The following is a 27425-nucleotide window of genomic DNA, read 5'->3' on the forward strand; positions in this document are numbered from 1 at the left end:
ATGGAATCATCTGCTGCAAATTGCTGGCTTTTGGCAAACTTAGGCCTGTCCCCTCCCCCAGCTGGTGGGAAAACTGATGTTGCTTCATTTTTTTCTCAAAGTAAACTCACCCAAAAAAAGGTATGATTCTCTCCTGTTTACATGCTCCTTTGGCACTTAGAATTTCTTTGGTAAGATCACAGCCTGTGTGTCTGGAGCATTTTCACTAAACTTCAAGTCTGTGGGCCACAAACTAAGCAAAATAACCTTTCACTTTTCTTCAGCAGTTATTGCATTCATTCCAAAGAAGCCTATGTATTGTCAGCCAAAGGGTTCAGTTTTTCCAATTATAGGCATTGTACTAAATACTACTTCTTTGTATTCTTGACACTCAAGTCTCCTCCCCTCTTGCTAGACATTGTGACCCCTTGATGTTCTGCCCCATCACCAATGTAATAGATCGAGGGCAACTCAGTGTGGCTTAAACAATAAAAGATTTTATTGCCAACAGAAGAAATATATATGTACAACAAGGTCTGACTAGATTACAAATGTGACTGCTCTGTTCAATTCCCTGGCTCCAACTGAAAGTCCCTTCTTGACCCATGGTCTGCCCTCTCCCACTGGTTGGCTCAGTTTCCCACCGGGATAATCCATAGGATCCTTGAGAAACACTTTCCTCTCAAAAAGGACCATGCTACTACACCCACCGAGTTCTAATTCACTCATAGGATTTGGGCATCTCCTGGCCAGCATTTATTACCCATCCCAATTGCCCTCAAGAAGATGGTAATGAGTTCTTCGTGAACTACTGGAGTCCCTGTAGCTTAGGTACACCCACAATACAGCTGAGGAGGTGGTTCCAGGATTCTGACTCTCAAATGAATGAACAACACTAGATTTCCAAGTCAGGATGGAGAATGGCTTGGAGGGGAACGTCCAGGTGTTCCCATGTGTCTGTTGCTCTTTACACAAAAGGAAAGCCAGGATAGTTATACATTCTTAAAACTTCATATTATTGAAAATGTTATTTTATCTTTTAGTGATTTTATCACCATTGGGGTACGTTTTCATCTTCACTACCTTGGCGGTAATCTGTCAGAGATATTATCCACTCTCTTTTCGTTCATTTATTTTAGTGAAATTTCTATGAAGGCCACATGATCCACTTCACACACTTACCACTCAAGCAGAAAAAAATTTATGCTGTAGGAATACTGAAAGATGTCAAATGCCAGAGACTGAATTTTTTCAGTTAGAAAAGAACACACTAAGAAGATCAGTAAAGTACGATGAATTATTTTCAAATGATGTGCCAGAATAAATGTCAGGTTTTATACTGAGACGGAAGAATGAAAATACAAGGAGTAATGACAAAATAAATTCCTTGGTGCCTCACCAAGTCCTTTGAAATCACAATGAAGTTATTACTGCTGTTGAGTAAAAATTTATGTTAATTGAATTTGTGTTCCAACACCAGAACAAGGTAGAAATGACAAGCTTCAAGAGATACAATGATTGAAAAGCAAAGTTTTGCTGATTTGAATTATATAGCCATCATACTTTAAAACATATTCCATTTGGTAAAGAAGAAATGATATCTTCCATATTGGCTCCATGGGCATTCTCTCATCTTGGTTCCATCACCAGTTAACTGCTTTCTTTGTCTAATTCCTACATCCATCCTAAGTGAGAGCTAAGTGGGATGAACATAAATACATTAAAAGTTCTGCAACCTATAAGTAAACCAATGTAAGCATTACTGTATTTCATTAATCCACCATATGATTAAGAATAAAGAGGCTTTTAAAAAGGAGGATGCCTGGTTTCATTCATGATTAATTACCACCCCCACCCTATCCCTCACCACTGCAGTAGCAAATTGACTGCAAACAAAATATGTTCAAGCCTGGGGGAAGCCTATGGTTCCCTGTTGCTTTCGTCTTGGCAATGCCTTGGCTACTATTGACTCACCAACCAATCGGTACTTTTATCTCCTGTAATATAAATTGTTGAGATGATTTGAAATTTGACATTGCGTTTGTCATGATGAATACAAGACAAACGTATTGAGCTATGTCTCTCTTTTCAGAAATATTAGATAGTGTAGGCCTTATTTGGGTTGCAATCGGTTAGCAATGCTCTCGCCGCTGCCAAGTCTGTGGAATTGGAATACATGTTGAGATTTATTAATTGAAGTTCATTCCAGCATGTTTTTAACTCATGGATGTACCTCTTAGCTCAGTATAATTTGGTCCAAGTATGCTATACCTACAAATCTTTGGCAATTTAACCATTCACACTCATTCACTCACTTCTTCAGACAAATTTACAGAGCCTAGATACACTTTATACAACATACCACAGTACACCTATCGGGTGTTATGAAGTTATATGCAATTTCAAGATTCATCTACAATTTGTACAATATATATTCATCATTCACACACATTTGAGATACGAGGCAGATGATAAAAGCACCGACAGTACTTAACACAGGTTGTTCTACTCTAAACTATCAGCTCCCCGTTATCAGCACAAACCTATTCAATTGACAATGTACAAGAATTGACACTGAAAAATGCACTGGCTAAACAGTATGACTTATTATCTTTTACTTCGTGTGTTATATAGTTAGCTTCTCAGCCGAGCTCATTCTTATAGGATCTTGCATATACGAGTCCACAGTTAAATCCCTACCCGAATGGACAGAAGCTTCCACCTATTTTGGAGGTGTTATTCCTCAGATACAAACATAAAGACAAAGCCATTAAAAAATGGATATTTGAGAGATGAGGTCTATTAAAAATCTCTATTGTAATGTCTCCAGAACTTTTACATATACTTAATTGGGGAACTTTCCATGAAATCCAATTATTGAAAACCTATAGGTATATACCACAGTATTTCAATGTGCATACCACAGTATTTCAATATGTGCAGCTGAATATCATGACAGCATTTCACATTCCAGCATGCTTTCCAAGCAAAAAGAATGATCTGTAAATTGCAGAAAGTTAATCCAGTCAGCTGAGTTGCAGCTCATTTTAGTGACAATGCCACCCACAGTTTTAAAGTAGTTCTTAGCCAGACTCATTGATGTGATAAGCTTTAACTTTCATAATCCAGTTTAACTAAAGTTCCCACAGCCAACTTTACTCTTGGGGCAGTATAGGTGTATGCGACTTACCATATTAGAAAAATGAACTTAAATCACATTTCAAACACAATTCACTCTTTTTAGTTTGGAAATTGAGCCTATTTTGATACATTGCACTCCAAAAAATAAAACATAGCTCGTGTTTAAATGGTATTTTGATATGCTTCACTTCTTTTGATCATAGATTTCACTGCTGACATTTTCACAATGTTGGTGCTCTAAGATTTATTATATATCCTCAAATTCTGGGCTGAAAAGGTATTTTTAATTATTGACAGAGGGAAGTAGAGCTGATTAAAATATAGTGGGTTTTGTGATGCCACAAATGACAGATGGGGAAAGGGGCTGTTTAAATTGCAGTATTTGGCTAACAAGCAACAAAATAATACAGAAACATGATTAAAATCAAGCAATAGTTTCAAACAGTTAGTGTTAGATGAATTTCATTCAAATAGCACGATTTTACCCCAGTGAAATTGTTGATCATATGTTGAATATCTCAAATGTTCAGTTAACTAAAGGACAGGCATACAAAATGGACTATTTTAAGGATCAAGGCAAAATGTTGACTCAGTCTGATGTGGTCTTTTAAAATATGGTTGGTGGCTTAACGTCAGAAAAATTGACAAACCAGATTGCTATCCAAATAATCAATGCTTCTGTTGTGTATAATCTATCAATGCAACAAGGATAAAGGATGAGGGGGAAAAATTGCACCAGATTATCACAGCAACTGATTTCTATCAAATAACTATGACTTTGTCTTTTCCGTCATCTTCTAGGGCTTAAAACAGGTGATAGTTCATTAAATATTAGACGACTCAAAGATTAACTTCTGAATTTCATTTTCATCTTAATTGTTTTCCAGGTTTCCTTTCCAAGCCACAAGGTTGATTTAGTGTATTTTGTTCAGTAAATTTTCTCCACACCTTGCCTTCACTTTGACTCGCCAGACACAGGTGAACTTGACACAGAGTCAAGGAATCCTGATGATTTTCAGGTCATTTGATTTAAAGCTTTATTGACACACAGTCTTCAGTATAAATGTTCTTTCTTGACACGTTATGATGCATCTTTCAGCTCTGGACTCTCTGTTGGCTCAGGTGGTACCTCTGTTGATGGCGTCTGAGTTCCTTCTGCTCCTTCTTTATTCAAAATAAAAGCAATGAGAAAAGTTAATAGTGCCTTTTGTCTACTAAACTGAAATTTGGATCTTAAACTAATTTGTTGTTGAACAGACTAGTGAAAACATATGTAAAAGCCACTATTTCTTTATTTCCATGTTCATTTCACATTAGTTGGTATGATGTGCAGTTTTATTTACTAAGAAATTACTACATCAATTTCACCCCATCAAATCAATAATCATTTATCCACCGAACCATCCTCTAATTTGTCAGCAAGAGCCACACTCAATCACATAAATCTTATGGGCATGAGATATGAGCATTTCTAAGATATGAACTACAGCATGTATATCATAGAAATATCACAGAAACCCTACAATACAGACAGAGGCCATTCAGCCCATCGAGACCGCACCGACCACAATCCCACCCACGCCCTACCCCCATTTCCGTACACATTTTATCCGCTAATCCCTCGAACCGACATCTCAGGACACTAAGGGGCAATTTAGCATGGCCAATCAACCTAACCCACACATCTTTGGACTGTGGGAGGAAACCGGAGCACCCAGAGGAAACCCACACAGACATGAGGAGAATGTGCAAACTCCACACAGACAGTGACCCAAGCTAGGAATCAAACCCAGATCCCTGGAGCTGTGAAGCAGCAGTGCTAACTACTGTGCTACCATGCCACCCTTACATTTATTAGACCGTAGGTTTTTAAGTTTGTAACTTTGGTAATGCCTATTTTCACTTCAATTTGCATCATTCTTTTCTTCAGATTCAGACTAGCTGGAGTTTAGTGTGGGGGTCAGTTGAGCTTAGATGTTTGGTTAGTGATGCCAACAGTGCAGGTTCAATTCCCATATTGTCTGAGCTTATTCATGAAAGCCTGCCTTCTCAATCTTGCCCAGTGTGAGGCCTTCAGGTTAAATCGCCACTTCAGAAAGGGGAGAGCAGCCAATGGTCATCTGGGACTTTGGCAACATTAGTTCAGTTATACATGCACCCGATGCTGATCAGTACCTCATCTCAAGCAATTCCAGGTTACGTGAGCCGAGACATTGGGTGTATGTAGACTATTTAACTGGAGGACAGATCTTTCATTGATCCACATGCAAATGTTAGCCCTTTCAGCAAAAATCACAGGATGGTGACCAGGAACGCTGGCTGACATTTTTCGACAGCATAAGAGCATAGCTCGAGTCAGGCTTGTTGGACCAAATAGTATTTATCATTACCAATCCAGCCATCATGAAAGCAGTCTTATAATTCAAAAAGAGAAAACAAATAAATATGAATTATAAAAAGGCCAACTGGAATAATGTGATTCTACTTGGGCTGGCATATCAATTGCCTATGACACTGACTTGAACAAATCTCTCTGAACTGTAACAGAAATTTAAGAAAGAATAAAGGATATCCATATCAGTGACGTGACACTTGAAGAAATTCCGGACATTAAGTTATTGATTTTTAAAATCTTATTTAATTCAGTCTTACCTGATTTATTAATACATGCAGACATGTAAAAAAATTGAATTAAAAAGTGAATTCATTCCACTTAATACATTGATATTCAGGGCATTCACAGACTGTTTATCTGGATTATTGACTTGTAGAATTGAAAAGTCTCTTCTGACTGCCATGCTATAAACAGTTCAACAGGGCAGATTCCCCTGAGTGTCTGTGCACACCTACTGTGATCAGCTTTAATATGCTATATAACAACATGTGATCGAGTTCAAATGAGGGGAGAGATTTTTAAAAGTTTGAAGCAGAAGGGAACTCGGGCAGAAGATTTTAACTCAAAGCATTACACTGTGCAATACATTATCAGGAAAGGCCACTGAAGCAAAGAGGAGTTCAAAAACAGTTAGAGATCAAGGGATATGATGAAAAATTGGGTAGATAAATTGGATAATCTTAACAAGTCAGGCAAATTGACTTTCCTGTTCTAAATTCTGTTTCATTAAATTGATGACCACCATTTTGCATAAAAGCAACATATTTTTAAAGTTGTGAAACTGCATTTAAGCCATTCATTTTAAGATAATCATGTGCAGAATATTACAATGAGCTAACAGACAAAATGAAACTTTTCATACTATGGTAACAAAGACTAAAAGTTAACTTATCTGGGGGCAGTAGTTTAAAAAAATACAATTGCTGAAGGAAAGCAAAAATTTATTAAGGTACTCAACTCAGTGACCGCTGCACGTTGTGGGCAGAAATCTACTGAGGACAGAAACACACTGCCATAATGCTGCCTTAATTCTTCTGTGCAGAATAGCTAGCTAACCAGAAGGCACCTATCCTTCATGAAACTATACACTGCAAAGTCAGTACTATTAGAGAGGGGGGGGGGGGGGGGGACAAAAATTAGAATACTGTAGAAGTAATAATACGATCTTCAAATCGCTTGTGTACAACATAACTAAAGATAAGGTACTTAGAAAACAAACAGTTCATTTTTAAAATAGGAATTTAATGTCTTGGAAGGAAAAACCAATTCACATGAGCAAACTTAGTTTGCTGCTCTTTGATCCGGAATAGTGACTTGTAAAACTATTGCTTCAGATGATGAAACCACTCAGTTCAAACAATGGAATTTTCATTTGAACTGGTAATTTATTAGGTAATAAATATCACAATATAAAGTAGTAATTACAAAAATAGCTTAAGCATATGTAAAATATATTTATCCGTGCCCATAGTTACACAAATTCCCCTCAAAAGCCACACACAATGACTGGACAGAAAGTAGACCATACCTGCATTAATAGAAAGTTCTGCCAATTTCATGGGAAGTTCTGATGGACTGACTCCAGCAGGCGAGCCTAGGATATCAGGCAAAGCATTTCTTCGGCCCGTCCGTCCTGACGTAGCGAAGTCCAGCACAGGCTCCACCTCAGTCATTGCAACAATTTGTCTTTATGTCACCTGAAGGTATATGAGAGTAATAAGTCCTTCTTATTTATTTAGGATCTTCAATATCATAAGACATTTCAAAGCATTTCGTAGAAGAAAAAAATAACCAAAGGCTGAGATGTGATGGTAGAATTACAAAAGAAAAATCAGAAATAAGCTTTTAGGAGACTTCTGAAGGTAGGGAAAGTAGTAATGGAACTGATTATTGCTGAAGACTGCCAAGGTGATTCAGAGAGAAAGAAAATAAAAGAGACAGAATCAGGGGAGGTGGAGGCACATACTGAAACAGGATTGGATCATAAATCTAGGCCTAATACTGTTCAACAGCCACAGGATATTAGATGCACCATCTATTCAACAAATACAACTGATTCACATTGAATCCACAGCCCCAGTATTCGCAGCAGCAAAATTATATTCAGCTGCAATCTATAATCTTATGATCTGGCATAACCTTTACTCTGTTATTAACTAGATCAACCCTAGTTTAATGAGTATAAGACAGCAGTAGTTCTAGGAATATCTAAAAACAGGCATGATTTAATACCCAATTCTCCCCAGCAGTAACTTTAAAAGGTGGGGCCATTTAATCAGCTATAAGTAGAAAAAACGGAAGGGTCCCCATCCTGCACGCACTGCCCTATTAACTACAGGGTGGTACAGCCTTCCCACCCAGCCACTAATTGGGGCTCTTAAAGTGAATGGTACCAATCGTATTACAGTAGGAAATTGAGTATTTATGTGCATATAGCACTTTCTGATATTAGAAGGAATTTTTACAGGTTATAAATTTTACAAACAAAATCTCATTTACAGACAAATTGGATCACTTCCATGGTTTCTTTCAGTCCAAGTTACAGCTTAGAGTAAAAGGGCACTCATGCAAATTATATCTATTTTTAGTCCAGGTTTTGAAAATCTGGATGACACTGCAGTCTTGCACCATTAGCATACAAGGTAATTAATAGAAGCTATCATTGATGGCTGTTAACCATTTAGAAGTACGATGCTTAAAGAAGGCATATGGTGATCATAATTGACGGCTAGATTTAAAATAATCAATTGTACAACACAAATTTGCTGGTTACGATGTAAAACATCATCATCTATGTCAGCAAGAATCTGCCTTGTTATTTTTAATTTGCTTTGGTGGACTCTTTAGCATTCTGCAAGAATTTGTTAAAGAATCTAATGCAAATTGATGTAAGCCTCCAATTTTATAGGCAGATACTCATCATTCAGTGGAATAGATTTTACGGTTTTAAGTGTCACTATGCAGGCTCTCCAAGAACATGCAGGCCATTTTCTCATATAAACATTAAAATAATAAGGCATCTTTTAAATGAGTCTATCCTCAGGTGGGCATAAAATATCTCAATCATGTTGCAGAGTTCTCCCAGTTTTTGGCTGAAGGTTTAACTCTCAAAGTCCAGAAATATAGGTCATTTTGTCATTCATCTTATTATGGGACCTTGCTGTGTGAAAATAATTGCCTTATTTGCCCACGTTGCAAGCAACTCAACTTCTAAGTATTTCAATGCTATGAAGTGCTTTGGGACAAATAAACCATGATGTGAAAGATGTTATATTTAATTTAAACTTGACACAAATCGAGTGTCATTAACAAGGTGCAAGATTGCCATTGTTTTCATATTTAAACTGAATTTGTTCAGCAAATACAAGACATTTAGAATTTGTATCATAACTAGATTGCACCAACGGTTGTTGAATTATTAATTCTGAAACATATTGAAAATGAGTAATGATATACTTTTCCCATTTCAAATCACCCAGTTACATGCACCAAGTCATTCAGTAATGATTAAAAATCTTCACAAAAATTTATCCATCGAGATGAATGAATTTTAAAGGCAGTCGATGTTCCCAAAATTGAATTGTTTTAAACCTATCAAGTAATCCAGTTGCTATCCAGTAGATAGAATATAGTCAGATCTTTTATGGCGTTGCGAATTATACTTGTAGCAGTGTTATGTCATTTAACACAACAAATATTAATTTGCTCAGGTACATAGAACCACAGAAAAGTTAAAGCACAGGAGGTCATTCAGCCCATCTTGTTCATGCCAGCCCAAGAATACCCAAGTGCCCTTTCTAATTCCACATTTCTGCACCCAGCCCATAGCCTTGCAGCTTACAGCATTTAAAGGTGCATATCCATGTATTTTAAAAACAGTTTAGAGTCTCTGCCTCCACCACCAACTCGGGCAGTGAATTCCAGACATCCACCACCCTCTGCATAAAAAAGTTCTTCCTCATGTACCCTCTACACCAACTGCCACTTATCTTGAATTTATGTCCTCCGGTTCTAGAATTCTCTATCAAGGGAAACAATTTCATCCCATCCACTCTCTCTCTCACCTAAATTTTGTACACCTCTATCAAGTTACCCTCAGCTTTCTTTGTTCCAAGGAAAATAGCCCCAACTGTTCTATCTCTCCATCACAGCTGTTCTTTTCTAGCCCTGGCGTCAGATATATGCTGACTCTGTATTACAAATCAGGAGATGCAGTTGTTCCTTGCAAGTCCATGTAATCTATTCTAATTGCTGGACATGCAGAAATGAATTAAGATCTTATCTGCTGCTAAAGAGATGTTCTTTGATAAGTAAATGCAACTATAAGTTAGATTCAAAAGGAACAGATTAGGCTAGTCAGGGGTCCTTTGCAGGAGAAAAAAATACATATACGTTTTGTAGCAATATACACACAAATACATTTCTGGTCCATGTCAAATGTTCTGAATTAATTTCTGGCCATTTGTCAATGTTGTGATTTTCTGGTTATCATGGTAACTGGCAAAATGTACTACAGAATGTAACCATAAGAAATAAGAACAGGAGTAGGTCATTTGGCCCCTCAAGCCTGCTCCGCCGTTCAATCGGATCATGGCTGATCTGACATTACTCGTTCCATTAAGTGACACGGTGGTTAGCACTGCTGCCTCACAGCACCAGGGACTCGGGTTCAATTTCTGGTTTGAGTCAATGTCTGTGTGGAGTCTGTACATTCTCCCAGTGTTTGTGTGGTTTTTTTTCTGGATAATCCAGTTCCTTCCACAGTCCAAAAGATGTGCAGGTTAGTTGCATTTGCCGTGCTAAATTCTCTGTTACCTGAACAGGCACCAGAATGTGGCAACTAGGGGATTTCCACAGTAACTTCTTTGCAGTGTTAATGTAAGCCTATCTGCAACACTAATAAATAAACCTTCTGCCCTTTCATCTTTAACCTTTGTATAAATAGCATGCATTGTGGGTTAATGTGTGAATTGCATTTATTACTTTGCTGATCTCATGTGTGTGCCATTACATTTCAGAAAATTACAAGAATCAGCTCTGAATCCTCCACAGCCTTTCCACTCCCAATGCTGGTGTTTTTCCTGCACCTTTCTCACATCCATGCAGAGCTACAGCCTTCTTTCCAGCCAGCTGACTGTGAGGTCAGAAATGTGACTGATTGAGTGAATTGATGCTGGTAGCAGCCTCGTTAGATGTTAGTTTATAGGAGCATTAGAAATGTCCAAGAACTGTGGGAGACATGGGTTCCAGGAAAATGAAGCATGTAATTTTTTCCAAGAAACAGGAGCACAAATCAATGGCACAAAATATTTCCATTAGTAACCGAAAACACACATTTAATGACGCTGAATTTGTAACACTCACTACCTTCAGATGGAATATGCTACAGTCAATCTTACAAACATTGCAACTATACATCCCACACTTTCATTCAAAAAAATGAGAGCAGACGTCATGTCTCTTCAGATAGCATACCCAAATGGGTATTGACGTGCTCTGCCCAGACATGGAGTTCCATGCTAATCTCACCCTGTTGGCACAAATCATTGTTAGTGGTGCATTCATTCAGCTTGCAAGGCTCTTTCAGAAAAGCTTGTTCTTTGTCTACCTGATTTCTTTTACCATCAATTTATCTCATCAGCATCAGACTTTCTAAATTCTGATTTCATATTAAATGTCCAAGAAATTCTAACCATCTCTTCCTGATCTTGGTCCGCAGAGTTAAGCCTCAGATTTTATCAGCACCTCTTCATTGGTAATGTGATCTGACCAATATGTGTTCATTATTTACCATAACTTTGCAGCCCGAATTCTTCTCTGTATTGCTTCACCGAACATCCAACTCTCACTTCTGCATGTCAAAACTGGTGCGATTTTCAGTTTTGTTTTCATGGCTAATCTTGAATCAATCACCATTTCTTTCATTCTTTGAAATTCATCTTTGGTCATTCCAATCCCTTGGTCTTATTTCTTAGTCTCACGTTCTGTCCAATAGAAATGTAAAACTAGCAGCAGGAGGCGGCCTTTCGGCTCTCCTCCACCATTCATTTTGATCTTGGCTGATTATCGATTGTTAATGTACTAAACATACGTAGGTTAAAAAAATGCATCTACCCGTTTCTAATTCTTCATTCTGATCTTATAGTGAAGTATGATTTTCTTTTTGAACACAACTAGACATTTTGTTTTCTTACAATTTAGGATCGTACAATCCTGGCAGTGCAGATGGTGATTATTTGGCCCATTGAGCCTGCACCGACAACAATCCCACCCAGGCATTAACTCCATAAATTTACCCCACAAATCTTCCTGACACTAAGGGGCAATTTGGCACGGCCAACCTAACCCAGACTGTGGGAGAACCCACACAGACAGTCTCCTAAGGCCAGGACTGAACCCAGGTTCCTGGCGCAGTGAGGCAGCAGGGCTAACCACTTTGCCACGTGCTCAGCCCTTTCTTCCCCCCTCACTTCCACTCAGCAAAAAGAACAGTGTCATTAGTGTATCTTATATTAAGGATGTAACTTCCAACTAATAATCCAGCAAGCTCTTTAATCATGCTTGGAATATTTTCATTATACAAATGGAATAAATGTGGAAGAAACAAACCTGTCTGACCCTCTCTTAAATTTCGCACTGTCCATCACCAAGAGTGGCTCAGCAGTGCCACTTCTGACTGAACTGGCTAATTCCTAATAGATATTGCTGCTAGACTGAGGAACCAACAAGAGAGAGAAAAAAAAACACAATCTCATCCTCATCATTCTACCCATCATAGATGCATCTGTCCATGACAGAGTCAGTGGAAGTGACCACCACATAGTCCCATCTTCATCCTGAGGAAAGCCTCCATCATGTCTTGCACTATCGTGCTAAACATGGTAGACTGCAAACAGATCTAGCAACTCAAAACTGGGCACCCATAGGACACACTGTGGGCCATCAGCAAAATTTTAAACAACCACAATCTGTAATCTCCCATTCTATCATTGCCACCAAGCAAGCGCATCAACCCTGGCTCAAAGAATGCAAGACAGCATACTGGAGCAACACCAGACATGCCTAATAATAAGGTGAAGCTACAACATAGCATATTTTTGTGATGCTGCAAAATCTGAACAGTCTTATGATTCATAAAAAAAGTCCTTGTACTATCAGAGATGCCGTCTGTTTGCCTAATATCAAAAGCATGCTGCCATTAACAGAAGCATCATTCTTGCTACAGATGGCATGCAATCAAAATAATAATGCCATTCATTTTTTGATGCTTAGATGCATGAGAGATGGCCAAAATGGAATGAAGGGGAATGGCTTCTGCATGATAAAATAGATACAGAATAATGAGTGATCACAAGACAAGCTCAAATCAATCCTTGTCACAGTGCACTGAAGCTCCATGATCCAATATCATCGGAGTCACAATCGAGAGTTGTTTTTACATCCTTCTGCAAAATGGGGTTCAGCTACATACAAGATTGCAAAATGTACACCAACTATGGCTCAATTATAATCAAAGAAATGCCGAATCATTAGTTATGTTTCCAATCAACAAAGCCTTGTGATGTTCCCACAAACTTAGGTTATAAAAATCAGTCAAAATTTTTTTTTGCTTTAACATTCACTGCCATACAGAGATACATACAACTAAAAACTCAAGGCTGGGAGGGGATTATTTGAGTCAGTACGTCGGATAAATAAGCAACTCAGGACAAAAGAACACTTCAATATTAGCATTTGAAAATGGATGTAAATTGCAAACTTGGAGCAGAAATCTCAATATATTTTGATAGCTTTTTCAGTTTGCCCAATGAGAAGATGATAAGCAAAGTTGTACATCATCCCGGGGGGGATAGCTCCTGTCGTTACCAATATCAAAGTGTTCAGTAAGTAAAAATTATTCGAATAGCAAGATTTGAATGCTTAACTGTTTGCCACTATTTCTTACCATAGCTACATTTATATACAATATATATTCACCACGCTACACAGATGCAAATAGTCACACCAGGGCACAGACAAACAAAGACAAATACAGATAATGCAGAAATGCTTGAGGGATAATTTTACAAGCTTGAGTTCCTGTTTATCCTGCTTGGGGTATTGTCTATGAGCAATGCAAAGTGAAAATCTGGACACACGCGGCCCACAGTTTACCAAACATTGAAAAGGGTGGTTGGCAAATTGTGAATAGCAAATATCAAAGTCTTGAATGTGGATGAGTATCTCTCCTGAGGCACTGACCTGTAAAATGACTCCTTAAACTTGTATTTATATTTGAGATTTTGAAGCCTTGCGTCTGACAGAAAATAAAGCTACAGCTCTCTGAAAATGATGGCATTTAACTCACTGCCCCATTCCCACCATCACTATATCAGGCAGCTAAGAGAGCCCATCTGTCTGGCAGTGTGTGATTTTAAAATGTACAAATCAGAATCCTTGATGTTATCCAAGATGTGACCACAGATCTTGAGTATCAGCACTAAAGTTGGTCTACGCATAAGCTGTGAGAAGACCTAGACAACAATGACTGATGGCAACAAGGCCCTCATATCACTGTTGGGTAATACTGCATCAGGAATGTCGACCAATTCCTCTACCTAGGGAGCAATATTGTCCTTATACGCACAAGAATGGGCAAAACAATTTCAAGGTCTTCCAGCAATTTCATACGGTCTGGGTATCCAACACAATACAACCATGATCTGTGACTTCATGTCTGCAGTAGCGCCAACTTTAGTCAATGCCAGTAACACACGGAAGAGAATGCAAAGGTGTCACATAAGTTGCCTATGTAAGATCCTGGCAATACATGGAGAAATAACATCACCATGAAAAAGTGCTATAGAGAACTGGCGAGGAGCACCTGCAGGACATCATGGCGAGAGGACAGATATTTCAACTTCTGGACGTACAGGCAGTAAAATGGACATCAAATGGAAAAAGAAGATGGAGACAGCCAAAGAAGACTTGAAGTACAGTTAAGAAGCAAGATACCACCTGAGCTAAAACAAAATAAATTGCAACAGACTGGGGCTGGTATTTCTGTAAGTCATTTCCTCTTCTCCCAAAACCCACCTTATGTTATGGTCAAGACTACTGCATTTGTTTACCCCACCTCCATCATGTTTTACATGGATAAACATTAATTTTTGTCCTGTGAAGCAAAAGTTAGAGTATGGAACGTTTCAACAGAAAAATAGATTGAATTTGGATATATGCTCAACATGAAACAAAATCAGAAAATGCTGGAAAATCCCACCAAGTCTGACCGCAATGATGGAGAGGGGTTAGAGGTAATATTTCAAATTTGGATGTCAGTATCTGGGGGAGGGCTCTGACGAAAGGTCATCCAAATTTGAAACATCTGCTCTATTCTCCCCACAGTTGCTATCAGACCTGAGATTTTCCAGGATCCACAGTATTTTGCTTTTACATATGCTCAAAATGTTGTTTTTAATGCAAATCGTTTAGGTTAACAGTCAAATCCCATTAAGTGCAGAACCACCTAAGTTTGAATAAGATCAGTAAGTCATGAGAAATAGAAAAAAAAACTGCAAATTCTGCATAGCTGGAGGTAAAGAAACAAAATGTTAGAAACATATGGTAGTTCCTTCAGCGCCTGGAAGCAGAAAGATAGATCAATCTTTTCAGTGTAGAACCTGCCAGCTTTTATAATGGAAGCTATCTTTTCAGTGTAAGAATGATAGATTTGCAACAGAAAGCAGGAAGGTAGTGTTGGGTGACACCCAGCTTGAGGTTTAAAAACCTGATTGCAGAAGATGCCTGGTGATTCACAAGATTGATTATAATTTAAACTATCATCATGTGGTAACAAAAAAACTGAACATCAGATAATGAGAGAAAGTGCTGGGTCAAAACAGAACTTAGAATCTAAATAACGATAATATTAAAAAGACATTAGATTAACATGTGATAGTATCCACAAGACAACACCAGTTTATTATTCTGGTTCTGAAAAGAGAGCTCACTAAAGTACAATGACATATTGTTCCCTACAATCTGATGAAGAATTTAATACTTGTATGCAAAAAAATTGGGTGCACAAATCATTATTTGTTTCTATGCTACATAAGACTATAAGACATAGGAGCAGAATTAGGCCACTCGGCCCATCGAGTCTGCTCCACTATTCGATCACGGCTCATAGTTTTCTCATCCTCATTCTACTGCCTTTTCCCCCACAACCTCTAATCCCCTTATTAACTAAGGCCAAGATAGATAGGTTCTTGAAGACACTCAATGACCTGGCCTCCACAGCTTTCTGTGGCAAAGAGTTCTACAGATTTACCACTGTGTGGCTGAAGAAATTCCTCTTCATCTCTGTTTTAAAGAATCGTCCCTTTAGTCTGCGATTGTGCCCTCTGCTTCTAGTTTTTTCTACTAAGGGAAACATCCTCTCCATGTCCACTCTATCCAGGCCTCGCAGTATCCTGTAAGTTTCAATTAGAACCCCCTTCATCCTTCTAAACTTCAATGACTACAGATCCAGAGTTCCTCATATGACGAGCTCTTCATTCCAGGGATCATTCTTGTGAACCTCCTCTGGACTCTTTCCAAGGCCAGCACATCCTTCCTGAGGTATGCGGCCCAAAAGTGCTCACTATACTCCAAATGGGTTCTGACCAGAGCCTTACACGGCCTCAGAACTACATCTCTGCTCTTGTATTCTAGCCCTCTCGACATAAATGCTAACGGTGCATTTGCCTTCCTAATTGCCTACTGAACCTGCACGCTAACCTTAAGGTAACAGAATATTGACCTTGTCATATTTTATGTCAGTTTAAACATTAAAAGATGTACTGGTACAAAAACAAAATACTGAGGATGCTGAAAATCTGAAATAAAAACAGAGATTGCTGCAATTACTCAGCAGGTCTGGCAGCATCTGTGGAGAGAGAAACAGACTTAGATCCATGACCTTCTGATGAAAAAAGTGAGTGACCTAGACATTCTATATACTGATGGACCTGCTGAGGTTGCCAGCATTTTCTGTTTTTAATCAGGTTAATCAGGCTATTTCCCCGGGTTGAAATGGTCGCTGCAAGAGGACACAGATTTAAAGGTGCAGGGAAGCAAGTACAGAGGTGATGTTAGGGGTAAGTTTTTCACTCAGAGGGTGGTGAGTGAATGGAATCAGCTGCCGTCAGTGGCGGAGGAGGTGAACTCGCTGGGGTCTTTTAAAAGACTTCTGGATGAGTATATGGGATTTAATGGGATTGGGGGTTATAGATAGGTCTATGGATTGGTAGGTATTGATGTGATCGGCGCAACTTGTGGGCCGAAGGGCCTGTTTGTGCTGTAGTGTTCTATGTTCTGGTGTTGATGTGGTATCAGTCTCTTCTTGACAACTTAAAAATGTGTTTCACAATTGCGAAACTTTCACCTTCTGTCCAGACATCATGAGGAACCCTCAGAATGAGGATCCTGCTGGGAAGTCAGAGAAACCAACGTTTTTTTTTTAAATCAGTATTTGACATTACAATTAATGAAAACACAATTCTTTGACCCATAAAAAGTCCCTGTGAAAGAAACTATGCTGTAGGAAAGCTCATTGGATTATTAAAGGTTGCGGGCAACATACAAATTTAAGGTCAACCCCTCCATTGTTGAATGGAAGGAGGCAAGGGGAAGAAAATAGCTCTCTGGCCCAGGGAACCACTTGTACAATGAAGAGCTTCCCACAGCAGGATGTGTATGTGCGACTTTGCTTCCCCTCATAAAACGTTCCAAGTCTTAGCTTTACTGACAGATTGCTTGCTGAAGAGGCAAAGCAGGTCAAACCAAAATGTACAATCTGCATAAGCTTTCAAAACCCAAGCTTCCTGTCATCTAAGCAAGCACCAATCTTATTTCTTGTTTTCCCTTTTCAGCCATGACACTGTGCTATACCATAGTATTAGGTCCTTCACAAACATTTCAGAATGTAAGTCTGAAGATAGGATCACTGGAGGATGCATCAATTGCAGTTTATGTCACATACTTGCCAGCAACTAGCTCAGAGGCTATAATTAGCATAGGCCTGGGAGCAAGGAGACTGCTCAGATTCTTGGTTAAAAAAAATGTATGCTATGGGAAAAATTCAAACAGTAGGAAACATCGAACGAGACAGAAAAGCAGGAATGTATGACTTAAAGACTGGAAATTGCTGATGCAAATTGTTCAGTGGTAAAAGATTTGAATAGCAGAAGACAATTCCCAATTGCAAATTAAGTTGGGGGGGGGGGGGGGGGAAGAGAAGAAGAGTATGCAAGAGCAGTGCTAAAAACAAATCATCCAGGAAGCATATTCAAACATACAGTATAAACTGTTTAAAACTGCGTCACTAAAGAGAAGGCACTGACACATTAAAAAGGGACACCAATAGTACCAAGATTAATCTAAAATTAATGGCTTCCTGGACTGAATAGTATTTGCTACTCTCCTGAAACAAGCAGTGTGTTCTGTAATACCAAAGATATTCATGTAAACTCATTACAATTTTTCCATATCATGTCTTCAAGTGTGCTATTTATAAAAAATAAAGATTTTTTTAAACAGCTTTCCTCGTGAAACCTTCTTATTTTTAAAGTGCCAAATTGATTAAAAAGACTAGTTTCCTCCTGAATGAAAAGACCCTCCGAAATTCGCTGTTGTTTTGAGCGTACACATGCCTAAAGTCATTAATGCAACACACACACACCCCTCAACCCAATTTTCAGCAAAAAACATTTTATATTTAGAAAGCATCTTGTATGTAGACAAAGCACTTCAGAGCCAAACCAAAAAAAAACAATGGACAGTGATCCAAAAGGAGAAACTAGGAAAGGTGAGTTGTAGGAAAGATTATAAAGGGTTGAGGGAGAGATATGGATCAGAACTCAGCTTGGGATCAAATAGGACATCAGGATTGCTAACAGTCTGACTTAGCTGGACAGAATTGTGGCTCTTGCAAAACTAAATGTTGAACTAGCAGTCTGACTGCAGAGCCAGTGGAAGGTTGAGCTGGGTGTCAGTGTACAGATGGAAGCTAATCCCATGCCAGTAGACAGTGCCACTACTGGTAACAAATGGAACAAGGATGTTATTAGAGTTTCAAGGAGAGATTTTCTTGGTAAATTCTGAAGTTAAATGATAGGAGAGCTGGGGGAAGAGGCCATTGCTGGTGTTGATGTTGCTACTATTAAATAGGCAGCAGAAGAGCAGTGTTGGTTGAATGTCAAAAGCTTTCGGAGATCAAGGAGGGATCATGCACCATGTTGACAGCCATAGGGAACATCATTAGTGACTTTGGTTAAGACCATTACAGTGTTGTGGGAGGGGCAGAAACCTGACTGGAGAGATTTGTACAGATTCAGAAGGCATCAACAATTTCAAACTCGGGGGGGAAAGGGAGTTTGTGGAAGGGATAGTAACTTGCAAGGATGGAGGGATGCAGGGTGAGTTTAGTGCCCATGAAGAGGTAACTATTCAGAAAATGAAGGCTGAAATGTTAAATTTGTTCTTTTAAAAAAAAGGGTACATGGGTATGTACGATTATGGAGACGATTGCCCAAGCTGTTAGACCTGTGCCAGCTCTGTAAAAGAACTTTACACCTGCACCCCAGAAAGTTCATTCAAGTACATATTCAATTGCTTTGTAAAAGTTCCAATCAAATCCAATTCCACAAAACTGTACTCTTTAATTAAGTATGACAGTGTAAAGGGCTATGCCAGCAGTTCCTTGAAGACCAAAGTTACACTCCTCCTGAAAAGAAAGATCACAGCTGTCCTTCCAGAAATGTCTCCATGATAAATGCAGATTCTTCAACTATTTTCAATTAAAAAGAAAGACTAGTACGAGTTTAAAGTTTATTAATATCACAAGTAGGCTTACATGAACATTGTAATGAAGTTACTGTGAAAATCCTCCAGTTGCCACAATCCAGCACCTGTTCAGGTACTGTGAGGAAGAATTTAGCATGGCCAGTGCATCCAACCAGCATATCTTTCAGACTGAGGGGAAGCTGGAGGACCCAGAGGAAACCTATGCAGACATGGTGAGATCGTGCAGAGTCCGCACAGACAGTGACCCAAGCCAGGAATCGAACCCGAATCCCTGGTGCTGAGAAGCAGCAGTGCTAACCACTGTACCACCGTCACATGGTGATCCCCATAAACGTATTGGCTAAATATTCTTACTATTTGGCATTTTTAAGTTTTGTTAATGCTTCTTCCATTTCAGCAAACTTCTAATTAAATGCCTTTTCATAACAATTTTCCACAAATTTCATGTTCATACAAGTCTAAATGTTCCCCACTGATATTTTTCTGTTTCTTAAAAAAGAATTTAATCACAATAAAACTTGACTCTGAAGGACCTTTGATAGTCTTTGCAGTGTCTTTATGCCTACAATTTGTCAATAAGATTTTCCCATCCTGCGGCAGTGAATGGAGACTAGGCTGGGTGCCAAATTCTTTGACCTCGCTGCAGTGGGATGGTGATGTGAACAGCCAGTAAGATTGCACCCAAAGAGTGTCAGATAATATCTCCATCTTAGTTGCTAAGATATTTTGATATAATTGGCACTGACAAGAAAAGAAAAACTTCAGTGACACTTTACACCTCAAGTCCATCAACGTTCTGTTCATTATCATTGCATATTGTCAGTGTTGCTTGCCTTTGACTCTGTTATAAACAGCTCTCAAGACAAAAAAAACACATGGGCCTTTCTCGACCCTCCTGACAGAGAAACCTTCTAGTTTGACAATGCTGGGTTCCCCAGCAGCACAGCTGGCAAGCAATGCAAATGCCCATTGTCTTTGACAGAACTGGAAGACCCCAGTGGTGGCCAATTGCCAGCCACCGAAAATCCCACTCTCTCATTGTGGTGTGTCTGGAAAATCATGGCCATTGTATTGATAGCACAAGGAAATGATCTTGAAGGATAAAGCATCAGACAAGTAAGATGCGTTTGGATCTGATAGGGTAACCACAGCCCTGCCACATCATTTAACAATTCATGTTGTCAGATGGACAAAATTGCTTTTTAACTCAGCACCCTCCATCAAATACTCTTGTTATTTGCTTTCTACGTCTGTTTATTGCTCAATACAGGCCTGGTTAAGTATTGCATTAGGCGGACCCTGATTGACAAATCCTCCTCCCTCTGTATTCAACTGTTGGCACCAAATGTGACAAATGTGCAGTCAACAGTTGAAAATAACGTCTGTTATGCTTATCAACTTATGGACTCAGAAGAACTGTAAATTTTAAATGGCACAACTTAAGTATCCCCACATTCCATTATTTATAACTGACTGTGGCTTGTGATTTTTGATCACATCGTCATTCTTTGAAACACTTCATAAATTTCAGTATTTCTGTCTGTGGAGTTCCAGTATTTCCAGCTGGGCTGGTGCTACATGAGCCTTAAGGTACTCTTGTCTGCAATGAAATTAGCAGTTAAGATATTATTTTCTTCACATATTTTATGCCTCCTCCACCACCTTAATTAAACATTTGAGAATTCATGGTTTTCCAATTTTCTCTTTTAAGCTCATCAGCTTTTTTTTTTTACACACCTCAGTTGGATCACTAAAAAAACAAATATAATGCAGCCTCCATTAAAACTGCGGATGTGTTGGAACCTCTGACACAAACATGCTGATATTTCTCCAAATTGCGATGATGGCATTCTCTCGATTATGGTCATTACAACGACTATAGAATGGCACATACATTTTCTGTTATAGCATTTAAATTGGAGGAATAAGTAGTCATGTTATTTTAATTATATAATCTCTCTGGTTTATTTACTGCTCATATACAAGGAACCAGTTGCTCATGAGGGATTTGGTAAACACATTGTGGGTTCATTCATTGAGACTAAGCACACGAGAACAGCAATACATGGGTATAAAACTTGAAGACATCAGGGTTTTGTGTGCCCTGCTCAGCAAAAATGAAAAAAAATCTGGATCACATGACATTGCGCTCTGATGACACCCCTGCTGATATCCCTTCAAGGCATAATTACAGCATAAGCAATTATTCAAAGCTGACTACAACTTCAACTCTATTGCACTAATAGCAGCATTGAGAGGGCATGATGAGGTGTAGAATTGATGGGCTAGTCTGAAAAGTAACAATGAAAATGCCTACAAGAGTCCCTGCAATGCCACAAATTTTTGATTGTCATTGGTCCTGCCATACGCAAATAACATTATTAAAAATTCGACTGATTGCTTCCAAATGTACAGTTTTATTATAGCAAGACTTTTACAATTCAACTGTGTGTCAGTCATTTAATGTAGAAGAAAACTACAAATGCATGGCAACATCTGACCAAGAGAAAACTTTGAAATTTATAGTATAAAGTCTCACAATACCAGGTTAAAGTCCAACAGGTTTATTTATTATCACGAGCTTTCAGAGCACTGCTCCTTCATCAGATGAGTTGTCCCCACTCACCTGATAAAGCAGCAGCACTCAAAGCTCATGATACAAAATAAAAATGTTGGCCTTTAACCTGGTGTGCCCACCCCAGTCCAACACCGGCATCTCTACATCTTTGAAATTTATGCCTTTAGGATTTTAAAGATTTCATAAATGTTATAATAGTTCAAAATTTCCACAATCACAAAAAAATTAACACCATTTGTAAATTGTTCTAAAACATTGATTCCAAAGCTACATTCAATATCTCATTTGGAGATGTATAATTTAAAATGATCATGGGACGATGCATTCTCCTTACTGTTTTGTTTGTTTCAAAGTACAAATAAAACAGAGTTGTTTGAATCTGTATGTTTCGGATTGAATGCAAGCCTTACCATAAGGCTAGTTTCCTATCTCCTTTTCTTTGGAATACCAGGGACCAAATTGATAGCCATCATGAGCAAGTGTATTTCCCAACTATGAAATCAGAGGTATCAAGATACCAGAGTCACAGTTTTACACAGTTTGTGATTAAGATCAGAAATAGGTCAGAAGCAAACCAACAGCTATATATATATACACTATGAAAGGTCTGACACTGGGAAGTTCTGAAGAATAAAAGGGACCTTGGCTTGTTTGTCCACATCTCTGGTGGCAGAAAGGCAGATTAATAGGGTCGTGAAACAGACATATGGCACACTTGCCTTTATCAATCAGGGTATAGAATACAAAAGCAGAGAGGTCATGATGGAGTTGTATAGAACTTTGGTGATTAATTTGAGACATCTGCAATAGCCCAAGCTCGACCTGGTCATCTTTGCAACTTGTGCAAAACTGATGATTCGATTTTATTTTTACAGTCAGCCTGTGTCATTAATTGCTGTCCACTCTGAAAATATGTACACAAAAATATGAACTTTGTCATTTTTCATCCACATTTATGCATAGCATTTTGACTGTTTGCTTACTGATTACAAAATAATAACCTCATGTAAAATTAAAGTATGCTAGACTCCAAACTGAGCGCCAAGCTGAAATCTTCCCGTAGGCCAAAATTCATGCAGGGGCTTTGTCTAAACAGTAAATTTCAGCTAGACTCAGCTGGACTATTTGAGGAGGAAGAGAAAATTAATGAAGCTTAATTAATGTTCATGACTCAAATAGGAATTGCTGGTGGTATCCGTGGAGATGCCTACAGGCTGGGCTTCCAGCAAAAACATCATGCCTTATTCAAATAAATGGAATATCTCAGCACCCTGTACAATTGAGCTTTTAAAAAAAAATCAACCAAAGATCACAGAATCAAAATTCAGGACAGCAAATCTAAAAGTTGTAAAGTGCCCTTTGGATGGCTTTTATCATCAGCACATATCCAGCACTCTTCTGGTTTTCTGGTCCTTCAGCCCCAATCACCACAGCATGGCAGACATAACTAATGTAATGTAACCTTACTCAGTCTTTCATATTTTATTAATATCTGTGCTTGTGACAGACACTTTGAAATTAGAAGTTACACCCAGTTTCATTCTGTGGATTCAAAGAAGTATGCAGCAACAGCTAACGGTTAGCTTTAGTACGTAATGGAGAACATGCCACTGTCTACATCAATGGGATGAAGTAGAAATGGTCGAGTGTTTAAGATTTTAGATGTCCAGATCACCAACATGTCCTGGTCCCCCGATGCCAACGCTATAGTTAAGAATGTCTACTTTCTCAGAAAACTAAGGAAATTTGGCATGTCAGTTACGACTCTCACCAACTCTTATAGATGCACTACAGAAAGCATTCTTTCTGGTTGTATCACAGCTTGGTATGGCTCCTGCTCTGCCCAAGATTGCAAGAAACTACAAAAGATCGTGAATGTAGCCCAATCCATCATGCAAACCAGCTCCCATCCATTGGCTGTGTCTACACGTCCCACTGCCTCGGAAATGCAGCCAACATAATCAAAGCCCCCATACACCCTGGACAGACACTCTTCCACCGGGAAAAAGATACAAAAGTCTGAGGTCACGAACCCACCGACTCAAGAACAGCTTCTTTCCCACTGCCATCAAACTTTAAATGGACCTACCCCACACTAAGTTGATCTTTCTCTCCACCCTAGCTAGGGCTAAACACTACATTCTGCACACTCTCGTTTCCTTCTCTATGAATAGCATGCTTTGTCAATATAGCATGCTAGAAACAATACTTTTCACTGTACACTAATAAATGTGACAAAAGTAATAAATCGGCCAATTAACATTCCGATCAAGTCATTGTTACTTTAAATAGTTAACAGTTTACAAAATCTCATGAACATTCTGGGGTTACAATTGACCAAAATCTCTGGAATTCTTCTATGAGCAACAATTCCCAGACTCCCAGAATCTCTCCACTAGTTACAAGGCACATTTCAAGAGTGTGACAAAATAATCATTTGCCTGGATGACTACGGCTTCAATTTCATTGCTATTCACTTATTTTTTTTTACAGTAAGAATTTGTGTTTATCTAATTTCAGTATATTGGAAAGTCACCATTCTGGATATTGGTTAATTAAGATGAACAAAGTTGCGGGGGGGGGGGGGGACAGAGAGAGAAGAGAAAACATTTCTACTCTTTGGAGTGTTTGGGACTAGGGAGCTTAATCTGAAAATTAGAACCTTTCAAAAGCGAAAAGGTGAAACCATGTTACAGTACATTGTGAACTTTCAGTCAATACTTTAAAAAAAATAGATGGCCAAGGATCACCTGATTTCCTGTGGATTAAAACATTCCACTGACTCAAGAGGAACAAAATGACCTTTCCAGATTGAGGTTCACTCTGACTTTTCCCGAAACAGTTCAAAAAGGCAATTTCAAATTGAATGGATCATTCAAACCAAACAGCGTCAGCTGTCTCAAACTCTCAAGATGTGAAAGTAGTCACACAGGATGTATTGTTGACTGAGCCGCCCACCTCACTTGGAAACAGACTTTGAACTTGCAAAAGTATACAATTTAAATCGAGAGAGATTACCAAATGCAGCAGTAAAGATATGGACATCCTGGTAGGCGAATCACAAAATGCAGATCCAGCAGGTGATTAGGGAGGCAAATAGAAAGTGGGCATTTATGGAATGGAATACAAAAGAAGTGTGCAGAGGCGAGAGCAAGCTGGGGATCGGATATTCTCGTGGATTGGCCTTTGGAAGGCTCAATTCCCAGTCCAGGAAAAGGCGAGCAGCAAATAGGTGACAAAATCATAAAGCAATAATTAAAGAATAGATTCAATTTCCTGAAAGGCTGGAGATGGCAAAATCAAAACATCTGAGGCATCTGGTATTGGGCTGGGGACAAATCAGCAGAAAGCCAGGCAGTCTGGTACAAAACCTAACAAATGGCAATCCCAGATTGGCCTCCTGTTTTACACTTATGGATGGGAGCCATTCTAAACCTGCCTATATCCTGACTTGCTATAAGGTTGGTTCACCATGACTCACTTTGCTCCCTGGCCTACATTGACTCCCAGGCCAGCAATGCCTTAATTTTAAGCAACTAATGCTTATACAATATAATAAAATGACCCAGGATGTTTCACATGAGCATTGTATAGCAAAATTGGATAACACATGGCAATATTTGGCAGGTGGCTTAGAAGGAAAAAGTCTGAAGGAATATTTTAAAGGAAGAAAGGAAGAGAGTTGGAAAGGTTTAAAGAGGGAATTCCTTCGAGAGATTAGAACTTAGATGAAAGTATGCCACCAATGATGGAGTAATTAAGATATGGGATGCTCAAAAGAGTAGAATTAGATAACAAAAGGTTATGAAACTAAAAAGGAGATTACAAAGAAAGGGAGGGACAAAACCATGGGAGGGATTTGCAAACAAAGATGTAAATTTTAAAATCAAGACATTACTTCATCTGGAGCTGCATCTTCATTTTCAAATCCATCCATGGCCTTGTCCCTCCTCATCTCCAGCCTCCCACAGCTTTCCGAATTCTCGGCAATCTTCCAATTCTCAAATCCCTCCATCATTGGTAGTTGTGCCTTTAGCTGCTTAGGTCCAAAGTTCTTGAATTTCCTCTCTCAAACCCTTCTCTCATCACCTTTAAGACACTCCTTAAAAACTTACTGCTTTTGCCATCTGTTTATAACAAGAGCTGTAGGCTGCCACCACATGTTGTTTTACAGGTTCTTTAGTCGTCTCAATTAGGTCTTGAAACTTGCATATTTAAACATGAACCGTTTATTACTAGTCTTTACTTGCAGTTCAGAGCTATACTCCTGCATGGTGCTGGTACTGCCATGCAGGTAGGCTGCTTACTCAGAAGTGGACTGTTCTTTCAGTCTATTCCCATGTGACTCTACACATCATACATTGGGCAGCGCACTTCTCCAGCCCCACATTAACTCTTGCTGTGCTGAACAATTTCACATTAGTGACATTTGGGCTCATTGCAACAGCACTTACCCAAATATTTCACATGATTAAATGTCAAATTTTGTTTGTACCCCGTAAAGCACTTTGGGATGTTTTATATATCATTAACACAGTAAAACAAGTTATTATTCATACCTCATATTGTACTGTGGAAAATATTGTTAAAATCAGTTTTTAAAATGAACTATGTAGTCAGTGAAAGCAATAAAATACGTATTGACCCAAAAGTTTGTGTTTTTAAAATTACGTGTTGATTTTTGCATCGATATCCAAAACACATACAGTAGATTGCAAAGAAATACACTTTTTTTCTTCTCAACATCAAGTGTAATTGACTTACTGCTATGCGTTGAACTAACTCTGACTCACCCCAGAAAGAACTAAACTTGGGTCATAATTATTTGAGGTGTGTTATAATGATTTGAAATACAAAGACAATCATTAAAGGCCTTTACTGTCCTATAAAAGAAGCTAAGTTAATCATTTGTAAGTATACGCAGATTGAGCCAACCAGCAATATTAAGTTGAAATGACTCCTTCTAAGCTCATGGTGGCCTAGATTGCGAATGTATGAAACAAAAAAAGGTATCTTGACACTCCTGGTAAATTCTGGTGTGGAATTGTAGCAGTTGTGATGATGATACGTTCTCCAAGCTGGGAATGGTGTGATCTGACATCGCCAAATATTTCTTCCTGCAATTTCTTTTTGTTAGTCCAACTAAGCAACATTGAGTAAACTTATCAAATTGAGATGCAGAAGAATATACTTATTGCAGCTGCTAGCAGAAGACTTTTCAAGCCATTTAAAGCAAGCTTATCTCTATTGTTCCACAAGCTTACTGTTCTTGGAAAAACCCAGCACATTCCCATTCCTCCAACTAAACAATAAATCAGTTCAGTCCTGTTAAATTATAGGATCTCTACACTGCAGAAGGAGGCCATTCGGCCCATTGTATCCGCACCCACTCTCTGACAGAGCATTCCACCCAGGCCTTATCACTGTAACCCCACATATTTACCCTGCTAATCCCCCTAACCTACACATCATTGGACACAAACACAATTTAGCATGGCCAATCCATCT

General features: G+C 38.7%; 1 protein-coding gene across 4 annotated transcripts in view; it reads right to left on the reverse strand.

The window, feature by feature from the left end:
• Nucleotides 1-454: 454 nt before the first annotated feature.
• LOC145357905 (cAMP-dependent protein kinase inhibitor alpha-like) overlaps nucleotides 455-27425 on the reverse strand; it is a 98701-nt gene continuing 71730 nt past the window's right edge. For all 4 annotated transcript variants that reach the window (XM_080211467.1, XM_080211468.1, XM_080211469.1 and 1 more), the window contains 2 exons: nucleotides 7044-7212; nucleotides 455-4284 (listed from right to left, as the gene is read on the reverse strand). In XM_080211467.1, the coding sequence (XP_080067593.1) occupies nucleotides 4202-4284; nucleotides 7044-7188 (228 nt within the window). In that variant the 5' untranslated portion in view covers nucleotides 7189-7212 and the 3' untranslated portion in view covers nucleotides 455-4201. The remainder of the gene's footprint in view (nucleotides 4285-7043; nucleotides 7213-27425) is intronic.

The sequence above is a fragment of the Carcharhinus amblyrhynchos genome, chromosome 24 (genome assembly GCF_965287045.1).
Source record: "Carcharhinus amblyrhynchos chromosome 24, sCarAmb.v2.hapA, whole genome shotgun sequence".
In the NCBI taxonomy this organism is placed as follows: Eukaryota; Metazoa; Chordata; class Chondrichthyes; order Carcharhiniformes; family Carcharhinidae; genus Carcharhinus; species Carcharhinus amblyrhynchos.